This window comes from Amblyraja radiata, chromosome 2 (genome assembly GCF_010909765.2).
Source record: "Amblyraja radiata isolate CabotCenter1 chromosome 2, sAmbRad1.1.pri, whole genome shotgun sequence".
Taxonomy (NCBI): domain Eukaryota; kingdom Metazoa; phylum Chordata; class Chondrichthyes; order Rajiformes; family Rajidae; genus Amblyraja; species Amblyraja radiata.
Genome location: NC_045957.1, coordinates 31,677,784 through 31,696,116, shown reverse-complemented (window position 1 = coordinate 31,696,116; position 18,333 = coordinate 31,677,784). Strand labels below are relative to the sequence as shown.

The following is an 18,333-nucleotide window of genomic DNA, read 5'->3' as shown; positions in this document are numbered from 1 at the left end:
TCCCATTCCCTTCTCCCCCTCTCCCTCCTTTATCCAACCTCCCCCTTCCCCGACGCCCCCCATTTGTGGACCCAGCCTGTGACCAGCGATCCCCTGCACGCTATCCCACACGCTAGGGACAATTTATACAAGCCTGTGTGCCTTTGGAGTGCGGGAGGTAACCCTAACTCTAGGTTGATAGACTTGGTATTTATAAATTGTCCCGAGCGTGTGTGGGATAGTGTGCGGGAGATCGCTGGTCGGTGCGGACTCGGTGGGCCGAAGGGCATTGTATCTCTGAACTAAATGTGACACTGGGCCCCAGGGGTTGGACTCGAACCCCCAATATTCTGCATGGGAACTAAACTGTTGGTCCAGAGTTGCCCCAGAGGCAGATCTCTCTTCCAATGGTCTCTCCAAACCCCCAGAGGCAGCGGGCTTTTCAACTGGGTACAGGCAATGTTGTTAATGTTTCAGTGCCACCCACCTTCGCCGGCCACTGAATCTAAATACCCACCATCCATTTTGAAGCAAGGCAAGGGGGTGGGTGGTGAGGTGGGGGGTGTTCCCAAAGTCTGAATTAATCCCAGAGTCAATGTTACTAAAACAGATAATGTGGAGTAGACTTTGTGCAGTACAATTAGTGGGATCTAGCTGTCACAGGCTGGGTCCACAAATGGGGGGCGTCGGGGAAAGTGGGAGGGGGGTGGTTGGAAAATGGGAGAGAGGGAGAAGAGGATGTGAGAGGAGGGGGGGGGAAGTGAAGGGGGAGAAGAGTGGAGTGGGGTGGAGGAAGAAGGGTGAAGGGGAGGAGGGGAAGGGAGAAGGGTAGGGGAGAAGGGTGGGGGGGGGGGGGGAATGGAGAAGGAGGGATGGGGCGGGAGGGGGGTGGAGGGGAGTTCAGTCTACACTCACAGAATCCATCCCTGTTAAAAGTTAGAGATGGTGATTGGATCTGGAAGTGGATCAATACTAAAAAGAACTGAATGATTCAGACATTTTTTCATTTGTACAACTGATTTTATTGTATTTTAATATAAATGTTTAAAATCCATGCATTGAAGAATATTTTACAGCCCATCTGTGGTCCCTATCCCTAACCGGGCGTCACCCGCAGGACAGCATACGTCAGGGTGTGACGGGTCGCACAACACGATGAGACACAGATGACTTCATCAGACAGAACCAGCATGGTTTTGTGAAGGGGAAGTCGTGTTTAACGAATCTGCTCGAATTCTTTGAGGAAGTGACAAGCCGAGTGGATAAAGGGGAACCGGTGGATGTGGTATACTTGGACTTCCAAAAGGCTTTTGACAAGGTGCCACATAAGAGACTATTGCTAAAAATAAAAAATTGTGGGATTGGGGGTAATATATTAGCATGGGTAGAGGATTGGCTAACGGATAGGAAGCAGAGAGTGGGGATAAATGGTTCATACTCAGGATGGCAACCGGTAACTAGCGGGGTTCCGCAAGGGTCGGTGCTGGGACCACAGTTGTTCACAATTTATATAAATGATTTGGAGGAGGGAGCCAAGTGTAATATATCAAAATTTGCGGACGATACGAAAATGGGAGGGAAAGTAGGGGATGAGGAGGATAGGAAGAGTCTGCAAAAGGATATAGATAAGCTAGGTGAGTGGGCAACAACTTGGCAGATGAAATTTAATACTAATAAATGTGAAGTCATTCACTTTGGGGAAAAAAATGATAGGGCAAGTTATTTTCTAAATGAGGAGGAGCTGCGTTGTAATGCGACGCAAAGGGATCTAGGGGTATTAGTACATGAATCACTAAAAGTCAGTATGCAGGTGCAGCAAGCAATCAGGAAGGCCAATGGAGTTTTGGCCTTTATTGCTAGGGGGATTGAGTATAAAAACACGGAGGTCTTGCTGCAGCTGTACACGGTATTAGTGAGACCACATTTGGAATACTGTGTACAGTTCTGGGGTCCATACTTAAGAAAGGATGTACTAGCCCTGGAGGCAGTGCAGCGAAGGTTTACAAGATTAATTCCTGCAATGAGGGGATTGACATATGAGGAAAGGTTAAGTAAGCTGGGACTCTACTCTTTGGAGTTTAGAAGAATGAGAGGCGATCTCATTGAAACGTATAAGATCGTGAGGGGCCTTGATCGGGTGGATGCACCGAGGATGTTCCCAATGATCGGGGAGGCTAGAACTAGGGGACATAGTTGCAGAGTGAGGGGGGGCTCTTTTAAAACTGAGATGAGGAAGAACTTCTTCACCCAGAGGGTGGTTAGTTTGTGGAATTCACTGCCCCAGGGAGCAGTGGAAGCTGAAACGTTAAATATATTTAAGTCAAAAATAGATGGTTTTTTAGCTGCCAAGGGGATAAGGGGCTACGGGGAGAGGGCAGGGATATGGACCTAGGTATGGTTAGTATAGTAGACCTGAGTGATCTCCTGGACAAGTGTCGATCGCCTGGATTGGGGTCGGAGAGGAATTTCCCGGATTTTTATCCCGAATTGGACCTGGGTTTTTATCCGGTTTTTTGCCTCCCCCAGGAGATCACGCGGTTCTTGGGGTGGAGAGGGGTGATAGCGGTATAAAGGGGAGGGTAGTGTCTTGTGTTCTGTGTCTTGTGTCTACTGTTTGTGGGTAAGTGTGTCTGTTTAGTGTTCAGCCATGAGTGAATGGCGGTGCGGGCTCGACGGACCTGGTGGTCTACTCTCGCACCTACTTTCTATGATTTCTATGATTCTATGACACCCAAATGTCGCCCCTGGATTTTGAACATTCCATTATTTTCAGGCTGTCACCCAAAATGTCGCCCAAGTGGGACAGGCCCTTAAATCCCTCACCCCACGGGAGGGGGAGAGAAACTGCAAAGTCATAGCCTGCGTTTGGTCCATATCCCTCCAAAACTGTCCTATCCTTGTACCTGTCTCTGTCCCTGTCTTTTTCTCTGTCTCTATCTCCATCTCTGTCTCTGCCTCTGCTCTTTCTGTCTTTCTCTGTCTCTGTGTCTCTGTCTCTCGCTTACTAGTCCTCCCACTTTTTCATCAGAAACCCACTGTGAAATTTGGGCATTGAAGCTCCCCCTAATGCTCCAGTAGTGCCAAGTAACGGCCGTGTTGCTGGAAGGGTTGGTGTGATACAGCATGGTGTTCCTGAAGTCCCACACCAGAAGAGCTACCCAACATCTGCACTCTCCTTGACCTCCTCCTTACCATACCGGCAAGTTCAGCTGAGGATGAGCGAGACTTCAGCCGGCTGAAGCAGCTGAAGGCCACCATCAGAAGTTCCCTCCAGGATGACCAGGTGACGGACCAGCTCCTCATCATGCTGCATGCCAGTAACATCAAGGACTTTGATCCCCGGCCAGCCATCGGCTTGTGGCATGCAGGAGGGATGAGGGCAAAGAGGCCTGACACGGGAGAAGACCCAGCTGCAGCATCTGCCTTGGGACCTCGCCCTAATGGCCCTGTCCCACGGTACGAGTTCATTACAAAAGCTCTCCCGAGTTTAAAAAAAACAATCAAACTCGTGGTAAGCACGGAGAATGAATGTAGCGGGTGCGTCGGAGCTCGGGGACGTCTCTTAGCGGCTCGTAACGCTAACCGCAGGTACTCGGGAAGACTCGCTAACGGCAGGTAAGCTCGCGAAGACATGTTGAAAAATGTCCACGAGAGCCCCGGGGACCAACGAGCGGCCATTACCGTAAATCTCCGAGTTCGGATCAGGGCAAACTCGGGAGAGCTCTTGGAATGAACTCGTACCGTGGGACAGGGCCATAACTGTGACAAGTCTGATGAGGAGGATCCTCTGCTCGAGAGCGACTCGGATGACAATTAAAGTGACTTTTAGATGTATTTGAACAGCTCTGTCTTTACTTTGCTTTTCAGGAGATAGTTTAAATATCAAGCAGAGAAGTTACACAAGTTCTTACAAATATAATGTTTCTGTTCATTTAAAGTTGATACCCCCCCCCCCCCCCCCCCCCCCCAAAAACACCAAAACACTTCAGCTTTTTTTATTGCCCTTCTGGGCAATCACACTTGCCAAGTTCGATGATTAATTCAATATAGTTACCTACTTCCATGACGCATCTTCTTAGTGGGCACAGAGTAAAAGAGGTACTATGTACATTCAAAATATGGTATAGGCCTGGTCAGGTAATAATAATACTACAGTAACGAGTATGTTACAAGAAAAAGAAAATCAAAGAACACTTCCATTCTCTTTATTTCTTTTAAATTATAAAATCCTAGAGCAGAAGGGATATTATATCTAATTTTCCCTTGATGTTACTGTACCTTCAAAGGTGTCAAACAGATCGATTCAATTATTTATCAATTTACCTTGCTGTGACTGGGCACAACAGATTGATGATTGAAGATTCAAGAGGAAAAGACCCATGCTATGGCCATGTCATGATAATTGTTGGTTCTTCACAGAAAACATGCTTGCATCAATCTGTAGTGTGCATGGTTAAGCATATATGTTACCATGGTCCAGTATTTATTGACACGGGTTGATCATACGCTGAATAATCCAAACATTTTTGTTTGGAAGTGGAAAGAAATACCAGAAATTGCATTCATTGCAACGTGTAAAAAGAGTTGAGATACTGTATTATAATTTTGCTGCATGTCATTGTGGTATATATCATGTCATGATTGGTGAATATGTTTAGTTTGTGACTTTATTTGAAGCAGAAATAATATGTGAATGCTTCATTGAGCATAATTCCGACTGGTATCTACGCACTTCGTCCGAGCACATTATCGCACATGTCATGCAAGCCGTCTTAAATGACCACCTAAACTGTCGTTAGGCAACCTAAAAAGTAGCCTAGGTTGCCCGGCTGGAAACAGCGAAAAAAAGTTAAGTGAGAGAACTGACTTGTCCTGCTCCAACTTCTTGTGTTCTTTATGACGAGCTATCTGAATGGAAGATAAAGTATTTTTTTTAGGTCTGATTCTGTCATTTTTGCAAAGGTAATTTGTATTGAAATCATTTATTTTTATGCCGAAAATTAGAAGTAATATTTTTGCTCTTGTTATTTAATCCAAGCAAAAAAATAACATTATAAATGCATTTCATGCACTGTAGGTATAGCAATTAAGGTATAGACCAGTGCATCACAAAATTCTTCACAAAGACTCCTAAGATACGAGCATAGAATTGTAGTCATACAACATTTGGACCAACTTGTCCATGCTGACCAATATGCCCCATGTAAGCTTGTCCCATTTTGACAGCCTCTGGAAACGAGACAAACTAGAATATGCGCAACAAGAACTGGTTGCCTTGGTCATATCTGGAGAAGGGAAGCTTGTTGCCAATCCCAAGACAATTCTGTAGGAATTTGTCAGGATGCTGTCCAAAGGCCAGGTATCTATCTTTGCTCCATCAATGAGATTTTATCAATAACCCTTTTAACTACCACTTTATATTGGCTATCTCACCTCCACACTCTCAGTCCTGAAGTAGGGTCTTGACCTGAAATATTGACGATACCTCTTCCTCCACATATTTGGCTTCACCTGCTGATTTTCTCCATCTGTTTATATTTTACTCCAGATTTGAGCATCTGTAGTTCCTTGTGTCACCTTCTATCCATTGGTTGTTTCATTGGTAACTATAGTCCAAAGTATCATTTGCCATTCTTTGCATGCAGCTGGATTTGTTCAACAATTTGTGGGCCTCTCACAAATTGGTAACCATGGCAAACAATGGGGAACATGGCTATTTCACATTTATGTTCTGTGGCAACACTATCAGTGACTCATTGACCATCAACACTGGGATGTCATAATTGGCCAAAAATATTATAGTCCAGGCACATGGAAGTATTTCCCAGTGACTTTACATTTTTCACGAGGTAGTACCCTGTCTTCTTCAATTGCTGTAAGACACAACCAAATGCTGGAATAAATGAACTAAGAATTAAGGGACTGGGAGCAGAAGAAAAAAATCAAGTAAGAGAGGAATAGCAATGCTGAGACAAATTATTTCAAAGTGACTCTACCAACTTCTCTGTGATGGGAAGACTTCTGCATTTTGTGTCAGTCTTCCGTGTAAACCACTTCCTTCCGACACAAACCCAGTTATATTGGGTTTCTATTTATTGGTATAGGGGTGTGATATTACAGGACAACAGGTTATGACTTCCACATCCCCTCCACCTTCTGATTAACAAAGGAATTTATTTGGGGTCACCTCAATGTCACCAAGGAGTGCCACCTTAAAGTCATGAAATCCAATCTAAATTAATAAAATAGAGCAAAGTTGGCAAGACAAGCAACGGGTTGGATTTGCAAAATGCAGGAATCGATGACCAAATCTGCAACAAGTGTTGCCAGTTTGAGAAACTTTAGCTCAGTTCAGTATTTCAACTGCGCATGCCCAGGTCATAGGTAACTGGAGATAAACATTCAAGAGCCTCCTCTTGAATGCCACTAAAACCAAGGAGCTGATTGTGGACTTTAGAAAGGCACAACATCCAAGGGCGTACACGCCACTGGAGATAAATGGGATTACTGTGGGTAGGGTGAGCTGCTTTAAATACCTGGGAGTCCATGTCAGATCCTCTGTGATGTGGACTACACACTGCCGCACTGGTGAGTAAGGCAAGGCAGTGCATTTACCACCTCGGGCAGCTGAGGAAATTCAGTCTCTGAGGATCCTTCAGTGCTTCTACTCTGGGGCTGTAGAAAGCATCTTGGCCGGCAACATCACAATCTGGTTTGGTAACAGCTCTGCCCAGGACAGGAAGGCTCTGCAGAGAGTAGTGCGTTCGGGTGAACGCACTATGGGAATTACACTCGTCCCCCTGCAAGACCTATACACCAGGAGGTGCAGATCCAGAGCAAGCAACATCATGGGGGACCCTTACCAACCCAGCAACGGACTGTTCCAGCTGCTACAGTCAGGCAAACGTCTCTGCTGTCATGCTGTGAAAACCGAGAGGATGAGATGGAGTTTCTTCCCACAGGCCGTCAGGACTGTAAACTTATCTCACCAGGGACTAGTTTACTGCACTAATTTACTGTTGTGTTGTGTCTTTAAAAAAAAAAAAAAAAATCTTTTATAACATGTAAATACTGATTGTTCTATTCTGTTCTGTTGTTTTTGCAAAATCCGCAGGCATTGCCACTTTCATTTCAGTGCACATCTTGTATGTGTCTGACAAATAAAGTTGACTTTGTTAAACTGAGTTATTTTGTCAGTCCAATTCAAGAAAACTTGATTGAAACCATTGCTGCTAAAATCAATTATTTATTCTGACAGCGCTGGATAATTCTTTAAACCTTCCAACACAGAGCTAGAAACTCTGGGGCAGGTCGAAAGAGCTACTGACTTTGGTACAAACTTAACACTTTATATAGGTATTAGACAATTATGGTACAGAAGGAGTGGCAAACTATTAACCAATCCTTATGGTCTACCATACATTTAACTTATTTGCATTAACCAATCAACTAAATCCTTCCCAGTGATTGACAACACGTATAGTCACATGATTTTCCCTTTTCTGGCCTCTTTACAACCTTTGCTCCCTCTGTGGTTTTCTTTAACCTCTTCGTTCAAAATCATTTTATTTCAATGAAGTAAAACCACAGAAATATAAAATTAATTCTCATAGACCACCTCTCAGAATATAAAATACACATCATACAGCAATCACACAATACATACACACAAAACATATATTTTCACTTTTGGGAAAAGAAGGTTATTTCTGAAACTTATTTAAACAAAGTCTAATACTTACAATCCTAATTAAAACACAATACACTTCACAAATAATTTCCCTACAACTACATAATTAAAATAAAGTTACTTATGGATTAAATATGAGTTTTGCCCCATTCTGACAAGTTATTTACCAACCACACAAAGGCCACTAATTGTCGCACTTGATAAATTATAATTGCTTCTTACCAAGATCGGGTCTAGTTTCATTCTGAATTACAACCTCCCCCTTCTATCTCTGGATGAAAGGAATGTAAGGCCTCCTCACTAATAGCATTCCACACAGCAAATGGAAGATTATCAAAACAGTTACTTTCTCAGTTTTCTACAAACATATGAAATCACCCTTGTACAAAGGTCACACAACCATCACCTATGCTTTATCTCTTATCTCAACATAAATACATTTAAACAGCACAAACCAGATCACAGACTATTATCTAGCCTTGCTGCCCAAGACCCAATATAGACAACCATAAATCCTCTTTTATGGCACACCAGCGCTCAAAGATGTGTCACAAATAAAGGAATGTCATATGTTGATAGAATGGAGCGGCTGGGCTTGTATACTCTGGAATTTAGAAGGATGAGAGGCAATCTTATTGAAACATAAGATTATTCAGGGTTTGGACAAGCTAGAGGCAGGAAACGTGTTCCCGAAGTTGGGGGAGTCCAGAACCAGGGGCCACAGTTTAAGAATAAGGGGTAAGCCATTTAGAACGGAGATGAGGAAGAACTTTTTCACACAGACTTGTGAGTCGGTGGAATTCTCTGCCTCAGAAGGCAGTGGGGTATTGATTGGTTCTCTGGATGCTTTCAAGAGAGAGGTAGATCGAGCTCTTAAAGATTGCGGAGTTAGGGTATATGGGGAGAAGGCAGGAATGGGGTATTGATTGTGGATGATCAGCTATGATCACATTGAATGGCGGTGCTGGCTCAAAGGGCTGAATGGCCTACTCCTGCATATATTGTCTATTGTCTAAAATTGCACACAATACTCCAGGTGCAGTCTCACCAGGGCCTTGTACAACTGCAGTAGGACCTCCTTGCTCCTAAATCAAATCCTCTCGCAATGAAGGCCAACATGCCATTAGCTTTCTTCACTGCCTTCTCTACCTGCATGCTTACTTCCAGTGACTGATGTAGAAGCACACCCAGATCTCGTTGAACCTCTTAGTGAATCTTCCAAATTACCCAACCTATCCAAGTCACCCTGCAACCTCAGAGCATCCTCATCGCAGTTCACACTGCCACCCAGCTTTGTGTTATCCGCAAACATAAGAGATGTCACACTTAATTCCCTTGTCTAAATCGTTAATATATATTGTAAATAATTGGGGTCCCAGCACCGAGCCTTGTGGCACCCCACTAGTGACTGCGTGCCATTCTGAAAAGGATCCGTTAATTCCTACTCTTTGCTTCCCGTCTGCCAATCAGTTCTCTATCCATGTCAATACCCTACCCCCAATACCATGTGCTCTAATTTTGCACGCTAATCACTTGTGTGGGACCTTGCCAAAGGCTTTTTTGAAAGCCTAGATACCCTATATTCACAGGTTCTCACTTATCTGTACTACTTGTTACTTTCTCAAAAAATTCTAGAATACTAGTCAAGCATGATTTTCCCTGATTCATGCTGTCTTTGACTGATCCTGTCATTGCTTTCCAAATGGACTGCAATAACATCTTTAACAATGGACTTGAGCATCTTCCCCACTACCGATGTAAGGCTAACTGGCCTATAATTCCCCTTTTTCTCTCCCTCCTTTCTTAAAAAGTGGAATTTTTTGGCTACTCTCCAGTCCATAGGAACTGATCCAGAGTCTAGAGAACATTGGAAAATGATCACCAATGCATCCACGATTTCTGGGGCCACCTCCTTGAGTACTCTGGGATGCAGACCACCAGGCCCTGGGGATTTAACTGCCTTCCTGGTGTTAACAGTTTACCTAACACCATTTACTGATTAATGTGGATTCCCTTCAGTTCCTCACTCCCACTAGATTCTCGGTCCCCTCGTATTTCTGGGAGATTGTGTCTTCCTTAGTGAAGACAGAACCAAAGTACTTGTTTAACTGTTCTGCCATTTCTTTGTTTCCCATTATAAATTCACCTGTCTCTGATTGTAAGGGACCTACATATATCTTCACTTATCTTTTCCTTTTTACATATCTAAAGAAGCTTTTAGAGTCAGTTTTTATATTACCCTCAAGCTTTCTTTCATGCTCTTAATTAACCTGTTTGTCCTCTGAGTTCTAAATTTTTTCCAGTCCTTTGGTTTGCTGCTTCCTCTGGCCAATTTATATGCCTTTTCTTTGGATTTAACACTATCCTTGATTTCCCTCGTTAGCCATGATTGTGCCGCCTTCCCCGTTTTATTTTTTCGCCAGACAGGGATGAACAATTTTTGGAGTTCGTCCATGCGGTCTTTAAATCTTTGCTATTGCATCTCCACTGTCAACTCTTTAAGTATAATTTTAAGTATCATCCTAGCCAATTCCCATCTCATACCTTAAATCTCCTGTATTTAATTTCAGGACAATAGTCTCTGAATTAACTGTGTCACTTTCCATCCTAATGCAGTATTCCACCATAATATGGTCACTGTTGCACAAGGTGCTTTGCACAACATCGCTAACTAATCCTTCCTCATTACACTATATTCAGTCTATGACGGCCTGTCCTCTAGTTGGTTCTTCTACATATTGGTTTAAAAACCCATCCCGTTTACTCCAAAGACGTACAAGTATGCGGATAAATTGGCTTGGTAAATTTAAAAAAATGTCCCCAGTGTGTGTAGGGTAACGTTAATGTGTGGGTTAGGGTTAGGGTATCGCTGGTCGGCGTGGACGCGGTGGGCCGAAGGGCCTGTTTCCATGCTGTATCTCCAAACAAAACTAAAACCAAATTTCAGTAAATTCTCAGCGCTGCTACCATTTTGGTTGGCCCAATCTATATATAGATTAAAGTCACCCTTGATAACAGCTGTCAAAGATCTTGCTCTAGTATCTTTGACTGCTGCACCTTTGCTGCACGCATGCCTAATTTCCTGCTTGATGCCCCAACCTCCCTACAACTCCTGCAAGCGTTTTCTGCCCTTGGCTATTTCGCTGTTCTAACCATACCGAGTCTACAGCATCCAAGTGAATGTCTCTCCTTGCAATTGTATGAATCTCCTTTTTAACTAACTATGCCACCTAACCACTTCTTCCTTTCTGTCTATCCTTTCTGAATATCAAATGTCCCTGCATGTTTAGCTCCCAGCCTTGGACATCCTGGAGCCATGTCTCCGTAATTCCAACAATATCATATTCCTTAACCACTAAGGGTTCGGAATGTGCAGGTCCCTGTTAGAGTGAAGGGCCAGTCTGGAAGCCTGGATGATGAGGGAAATTGAAGCTTTGGACAGGAGTAAGAAGGAGCATGGGACAGGTATAGGCAGCTAAGATCAAGCTTATTCCTGGGGGAGTTTTGGGCACAAAAGAGTAAGCTTTAAAAAAATGAAATTGGAAGGGCAAAATGGGGCAAGAGATAGCTCTGGGAGATAACATTAAGGATAATTCCAAGAGGTTTGATAAATATCTGCGGGTACATAGTTTGTTGGAAGTGGCATCACAGGTATGGTCAAAAAGGCTTTTGGCACAACAGCCTTCATCAGTCAGAATGATGAGAATAGAAATGTGTAGGGAGGAACTGCAGATGCTGGTTTCAATTGAAGATAGACAAACAATGTATCTATGTTGAGTATTGAAGTTGGGAGGTCATGTTGCATTGGATAAGATGTTGGTGAGGCTGTAAAACCCTTGTTTTACATTTCTTAGCCAGATGAAGCATCCTCCACAAATCTACCTCACTAAAATATCTAAGAATTTTGTCGGAACTACAGATGTTGATTTTCAAAAAAAGATACAAAGTGCTGGAGCAACTCGGTGGGTGAGGTTGCATCTCTGGACATGGATAGGTGACTTTGGTTTGGGACCTTTCTTCAAAGTGTCACCAATGCATGTTCTGCATAGATGCTGCCTGAGTCACTGAGTGGACTCCAGCACTTTGTCTTTCTTCATCTGTGGATTTTGTACATTTCGCTTTTATCACCTCTTGTTGCTCAAAGCTCTTGAGGTTTGATGACACAGCCGGTAAAGTTGCTTCCTCACAGTGTCAGTGACATGGGTTAAATTCTGACCTCCTGTCCTATCTGTGTGGAATTAAAGATTCAATTTTAACAAGAAACCTCATGTTTAGAGAGCACGTTTTCCTCACTTACTGATTATTTGTCAAATACTACAATTCCTTATCTCTTTCAAACAGTGATAAGATAACACAAAACATTGGGGGAGAAATACAAGGATCTGGTGAATGCACCAAATAAGAGCTGATGGAATAGGGATAAATGTGCAAAGCATGGATTGAAGATTGTTTATCACATGGACGGAAGGATTGGGTCTTGTTCAGGCCAGACGGATGGAATTGATGTATCCCAAAGATCGGTTTTCTGTCCTCAATTATTAACTGATTAGATTAATGACTTGGAAGGAGGGCAGTATGTTGGTTATCAAATTTGCTGATGCAAAATAGGTGAAAGGGCACATTGTGATGAGGATATTGTGACTCTGCAATAGGATAGTTAGATTTGTTGAGTTGGCAAACCCGGCAAATGGAGTTTAATGTGGCAAAGAGTGCTGTCTGAACCCCATTGATTGATAGATCTACATCTGATCATGTGCTTCCAAATAAATCAAATATGAATTGATATGGATGTCTTGAGTCTTGGTGAGATTATCACTGCATCTGGCATTCTACATTCTATCTGGACGTGAAATTTGAGATGTATTGCCTTCAGTATGTAACTTGGCAGAGCCCTCAAAATTAATTGCAGGGATTTTTACAAGTTATATATTGAGAGGAAGAAGTGTAAACTAATTTTATATCTTTGGATTCTAAAAGCTTGAGGCTTGATGCTCTGGGTTTCTCCCCTTTCTAACTTGCACCCCACTAATACCTGTTTGTACCCATAGCCCATCAGTTTTGTAAGATACTTGGAACATTTATCATCTAGATGATTTGCATGTTTGACGTTTTGCAAGTTACAGTTTGTAACATGGAAGCAGCCAACATTTTTTGTTGTTATCTACCACAAAGGATCGCTGTGCCTTCATTTAAAAAAAACTCTGCTTTAGTATTTCTCATAATAATTGAACCAAGTTTTTTGTTTCAAGATCATTCCATAAAACCTGCAATGTGTAATTTACTTGAAGCTATGGATCTGAATGAAGTTCTGGGTGACAAACTGATTTGTTAAATAAGCATAGATTCTTCCACAGAACACAGTTGAGGGAAATCTGTATTTTAGTGAATTATTTATTTGAGACATAGGTTGGAAATGATTTGGATTTTAAATGTTTTCCTATGCTGTAAACTGCTGTTCTAAAACATTTTAATCGATGTATGAAATGAACCAGTTTTAGGTGGCTGTTCTGGGATTTTTCTGATCAATGTTTCTGTTTTCTTCTAGATTTGCTTCCTTTTGTTTACCATTCTTTACACGATCTCCTACTTCATTATCACCAAATACAAGAGGAAACCAGGTTAGTAGAGATGTATAGTCACTAAACGATGAATTTGCAGCAGTGATTGTTTGGAAAATTAGTGTTTGCTTCAAGAATCTTTTTTGACCAGCTTTTTAAGACCAAAAAAAATCTATGAAATTGTGTATGTCAGAATTTCCCTGAATTAATATACTGGACAGTGGTTGATTGTTTTCTGATCTGAGGTCTTGAACACAGAAATTGAAATTCAATAATTTGATATTATTACATTAACGATCTTATTGTGGCAGGAAATGTCGATGCTTAAATGAAATATGTTTAATTAAATTCAAAATCAACGTTTATCTGGAAGAATTATATTTTTCAGTTGCTTTTTCTCATTTTTATTTAATTGTCTAACCAAAACCCTTTTGAAATACCTTTATTGGGACTGGTGGAGGGGGGTGTCCTTTTTTGGCATAAAATGCATGTTAACCATTGATTGTATGTGTAATCAGATATCTTGTAGCGGACGCAGAGTTGTCCGTTAAAGAACGAGGCAGACACGAAGTTTGTCCGGAATACAGGCTCTTTATTCTACACTAACACTCCTTACTCACTGTGCGCATGCGATTAACCCTTAAATACTCCCCAGGGGCACACGTGACCAAACCGTGACCCCTATCTCTCGTCACTGGGAGACGTGATTCCCCCCCCCCCCCCCCCCCACCCCCCAAAGAGCTGAAGGTTATGTATTATGTGTGGCCCACCACCCAGAACCGGAGGCACAAAAACGGACGGGCAGCTGAACGAGGCGGCCGGACATCGTACGTACGTCCCCACGCAAAGGTTTATTTTCTGGTAAGGACGAACTAGGTGGGACCCGAGATGGCGGACGCCCTCGGCGAGGCTGGGCCACCTTGACTGGCTCGCTCAGGTCCAAATGGGCTGGCTTCAAACGAGCCACCGAAACGATCTCCCCCTGACCCCCCCCCCCCCCCCCCCCCCCCCATGTCCAATTCAAAAGTCGTGGGCCCATGCTATAGCACCCGAAAAGGACCCTCGTAAGGGCACTGCAAGGGCGACCTGTGGGCGTCGCGACGGAGGAAGATATACTGACAGTCCGCAAGAGCCGCAAGAGCCAGCGGCATGTGAGATGGAGCGACACCATGCCGGACGTTGGGACAGGAGACAGGGCGCCGACCCTGTCCCGCAGTTGGACCAACATGGATGACCGCGACTCCTGGGAGCCGCCAGCGGTTGGGATACATTCCCCGGGCACGGTCAGTGGAACACTGTAAACCAACTCGGCTGATGAAGCCTGCAAGTCCATCCAACCGTGACCGGTGAGGCGAGCCTTCAAAGCGCCCTTAAGCCGGCAGTGGAAACATTCCACCAACCCATTCGACTGGGGCTGATAGGCCGTTGAGTAGTGGAGCTGAGCCCCCAACAGGCGAGCCATTGCTGACCACCGCTCCGACGTGAATTGGGCACCCCGGTTGAACGAGATGTCCAGCGGCATTCTGAAACGGGCAACCCGTTGGGCCACCAGGGCACGTGCGCATAACATGGTCGAGGTGTCAACAAGCGGGATGGCCTCCGGCCACTGGGTGAAACGGTCCACCACCGTAAGCAAGTGTGAAATTCCACGGGACGGAGGCAGCGGCCCCACGATATCCACATGGATGTGGTCGAAACGTCCGCAGTCTTGAACTGGCGCCCGGACGTGCCGCTGAACCTTTGATGTTTGACAGGGAATGCACGTCCGGGCCCACTGACCGACCATCTTCCTCACCGTCGCCTGGATGAGGCGAAAACCTGACGACGCCAGGCCGTCGGAACAATAGGCCATGGCTGCCCCGTGAAGACGTCACACAGGATGGTGATGCCAGCGGAACGCGAAGTCACGTCCTCGAACACCAGCCCTGTTCGGTACGCCCTCATCTCCTCATCCGCTAGCTGTGCCGCTGCCAAAGCGGAGTAATCGATTCCTGGGGACGCGTCGAGAACGGCCATAACAGCCGGGCTGGACAAGGCGTCCGCGACCAGGTTATTTTTCCTGGCAATGTGGCGGATGTGGCGGAAATAGCAGTGAGGTGGCACTACTGCCGAGCAGACCGAGGGTCGGCCACCTTGGTAAAGACAAAAGTGAGGGGCTTATGGTCAGTAAACGCAACGAAGTTGTGGCCCTCCAGGAAATAACGGAAATGCCTCACCGCCAGGTATAAAGCGAGCAGTTCCCGGTCGAACGTGCTGTATTTATGCTCCGCCGGGTTGAGTTGGCGGCTGAAAAAAGCGAGAGGCCGCCAGTGACTGTCTACAAACTGCTCCAATACACCACCAGCTGCAGAGTCCGAGGCCTCCACAGTTAGTGCTGTAGGGGCATCGAGCCGTGGATGTACCAGCATCGTCGCCCGAGCCAATGCCTCTTTCGCCCCCTCGAGGGCTGCCACGGCAACGTCAGTCCCCTGCATGTCCTGCCACTTGCCTGACAATAGTTGAAATAGCGGTTGCAGTATTCTCGCCACCGGCGGCCCAAATCGGTGGTAGAGCTGCATCATTCCAACGAATTCCTGCAAGCCCCGCACTGTGGATAGCCGTGGAAACTGGCGAATGGCCTCAACCCTGTCTGGTAGAGGCTCCGCAACGTGCTGCGTCACACGATGGCCCAAGAAGTCGATGGCCCGAAGGCCGAACTGGCACTTGTCCGGGTTTAATACCAACCCAAACTCACTCGGGCACTGGCACAACAACTGGAGGCGGGCGCAATGTTCCTGCCGTGAATGACACGCCACCAGGATGTCATACAGATAAATGAAGTCAAAATCCAGCCCCCGTCCCACAGTGTCCATCAGGCGTTGGAATGCCTGTGCATTGTTCTTAAGGCCGAAGGGCATACGCAAAAATTCTGAAGGGGGTGATGATAGCCGTTTTGGGCACATCCTCCGGTCGCACGGGGATCTGATTGTACTCCCTGACCAGGCCGATTTTAGAGAAGAATTTAGCTCCAGCTGGATGGGCAGAGAAGTTCTGAATGTGTGCGACGGGGTACTGGTCTGCAATCGTAGCGTCATTCAGGCGGCGGTAGTTGTCACAAGGCCTCCAGCCGCCGGAAACCTTGGGCACCATGTGCAAAGAGGACAATTCCCATTGCTTCCATCTTTTGTTCGGGAGCCAGTCTGTGGGCACGGGCGTGAAGCAGTGGTCCCGAAGTCAGGATGTGATGTGGGACTCCATGCTTTGGGTTGATCAAGTCGAAATGAGGGGTCAGGATATACGGGGAATTAACTGCCACAATTTGTGCGTAGATATTGTCCACCGCGGTTGCGAATTGGCACAGCAGACGCAGCAGGGCGCAAGGGGATTGCCTCGAGTGTAGACGCGTTGACAAGGCACTGTCCCCTCGCGTCCACCAGCAGAGATTGCGCCCGGCGAAAATCTGCACCCAACAATGGCTGGGTCACGTCTGCCACTGTAAATGGCCAAGAAAAATGGCAGGTGCCAAATATCACAGGTATGGTGCGGACCCCATATGTCCGTATGGGGCTGCCATTCGCAGCACTCAATAAGGGCCCCCGCTTACCGGCACGCCTGTCCATCCCGGACGGGGGCACCATGCTGACCTCGGCCCCCGTATCAACCAAAAATCTTCACCCGAACGCCGGTCCCAGGCGTAAAGGCGATGAACTTCGACTGTTGCGGTGATTACCGGCGGCCGACTTCCCCTTTAAGGGCAGGCTCCAGATGCTCCGTGGAGCCCCTGGTGGGCGTGGCTCTAGGCCTCTGTGGACACTCGATCCAGCTGACCCACTTCCTGCCATCTGGACAGCCACAGCTCGTCAGCATGCTCCGCTAGAGACCCGGGGGTTTTCAAAACTTACCACTGCGAGGAGCAGGCGGTTGTCGTCTGGAAGCTGTTACAGGTAGGCATACTCGAAGAGCATGCAGTGGTGGTGGCCGTCCATGAGCAACGCATCTCGCTCATTCGGGCCGATGGTTTACGGTCGGCGAGCCTGCCCATGTTGTAAATGCGGGCCGCTCGCTCCATCCGACTGAGGCCGAAGGTAAGTTTGCCCAAAATACAGGTTCTTTATTCAACACTACCTCTCCTTACTCACCAGGACTATGCGCGCGCGATTAACCCTTAAATACTCCCCAGGGGCACACGTGACCAAACCGTGACCCCCTATCTCTCGTCACCGGGACACTTGATCCCCCCCAAGAGCTGAAGGTGATGTATATTGCATGGCCCACCACCCGGTGCCGCCGCAATCTGATATTTAACTGTTATCAAATATCATTGTCCCTTTTCTAATATTGGAAAACCTCAAGACCAATGAATTTGTCAGTTTTATCTTGGTTAACTTCCTTAAAAATGAATTATTTGTTAACAATGGCTCTAATGCATGTATTACTATGTAAAACAGAACTGTTCACTGATCTGAATTTTGTATTGGTGAAAAATTCTTCCAGTAATATAGGTTTAATTGATGAATCAGTAAATAATGCATTGTAAAAATCATTTGGTGGTCAGTATATTTTATTGTTGTATTTTACTTTATTAGGATGTTGCAGTACATTAATTCTTTAAGGGCTAAATTTTCTGCTGCGATCGCAGAAATATTTCTGCTTCTAAATTTAATTTTATATTTTGTGGAAATTAATTGCTATAATTCTGTATACATTAAAATGGATTTGACTATGGCATTTGATCTGTGTGGAATGGTAATTTTATTTCCCCCCCCCCCCCCCTCATCAGGTCAGTGCTGGAGCCAGCGTTGATTTTTCTTTTATGATGAATGGAATATAAAAATTTCCAAACGTGCTGATATAAAGCTTGAAAGTGAAATGCTGTAACATGTGGTTACAGACGTGGGGATGAAAGTTAATACTGAGAATGATGAAGTGATACATTTTGTGGGGAGAATAAGCAAGGACATCAAATGGCTCTCCTCTGAGGAATGTTTTTAAGAAGCTGCAGCAAAAGGAGGACCTTGGTGTGCATGTGTATAAATCCTTGGGAACAACATGACATTATGAAGGAGTGGCTTGTAAAGCGGATGTACCCATTGGATTAATGAATTGAGTCAAAAGTACAAAATGAGC

The 18,333-nt window shown here is 45.2% G+C and overlaps 1 protein-coding gene across 2 annotated transcripts in view; it reads left to right on the top strand.

Moving 5' to 3' along the window:
• lmbr1 (limb development membrane protein 1) overlaps window positions 1-18,333 on the top strand; it is a 174,432-nt gene that overhangs the window by 4,595 nt on the left and 151,504 nt on the right. For both annotated transcript variants that reach the window (XM_033044377.1, XM_033044386.1), the window contains one exon: window positions 13,215-13,287. In XM_033044377.1, coding sequence (XP_032900268.1) covers window positions 13,215-13,287 — 73 coding nt within the window. Of the gene's footprint in view, window positions 1-13,214; window positions 13,288-18,333 lie in introns of those variants that run through there.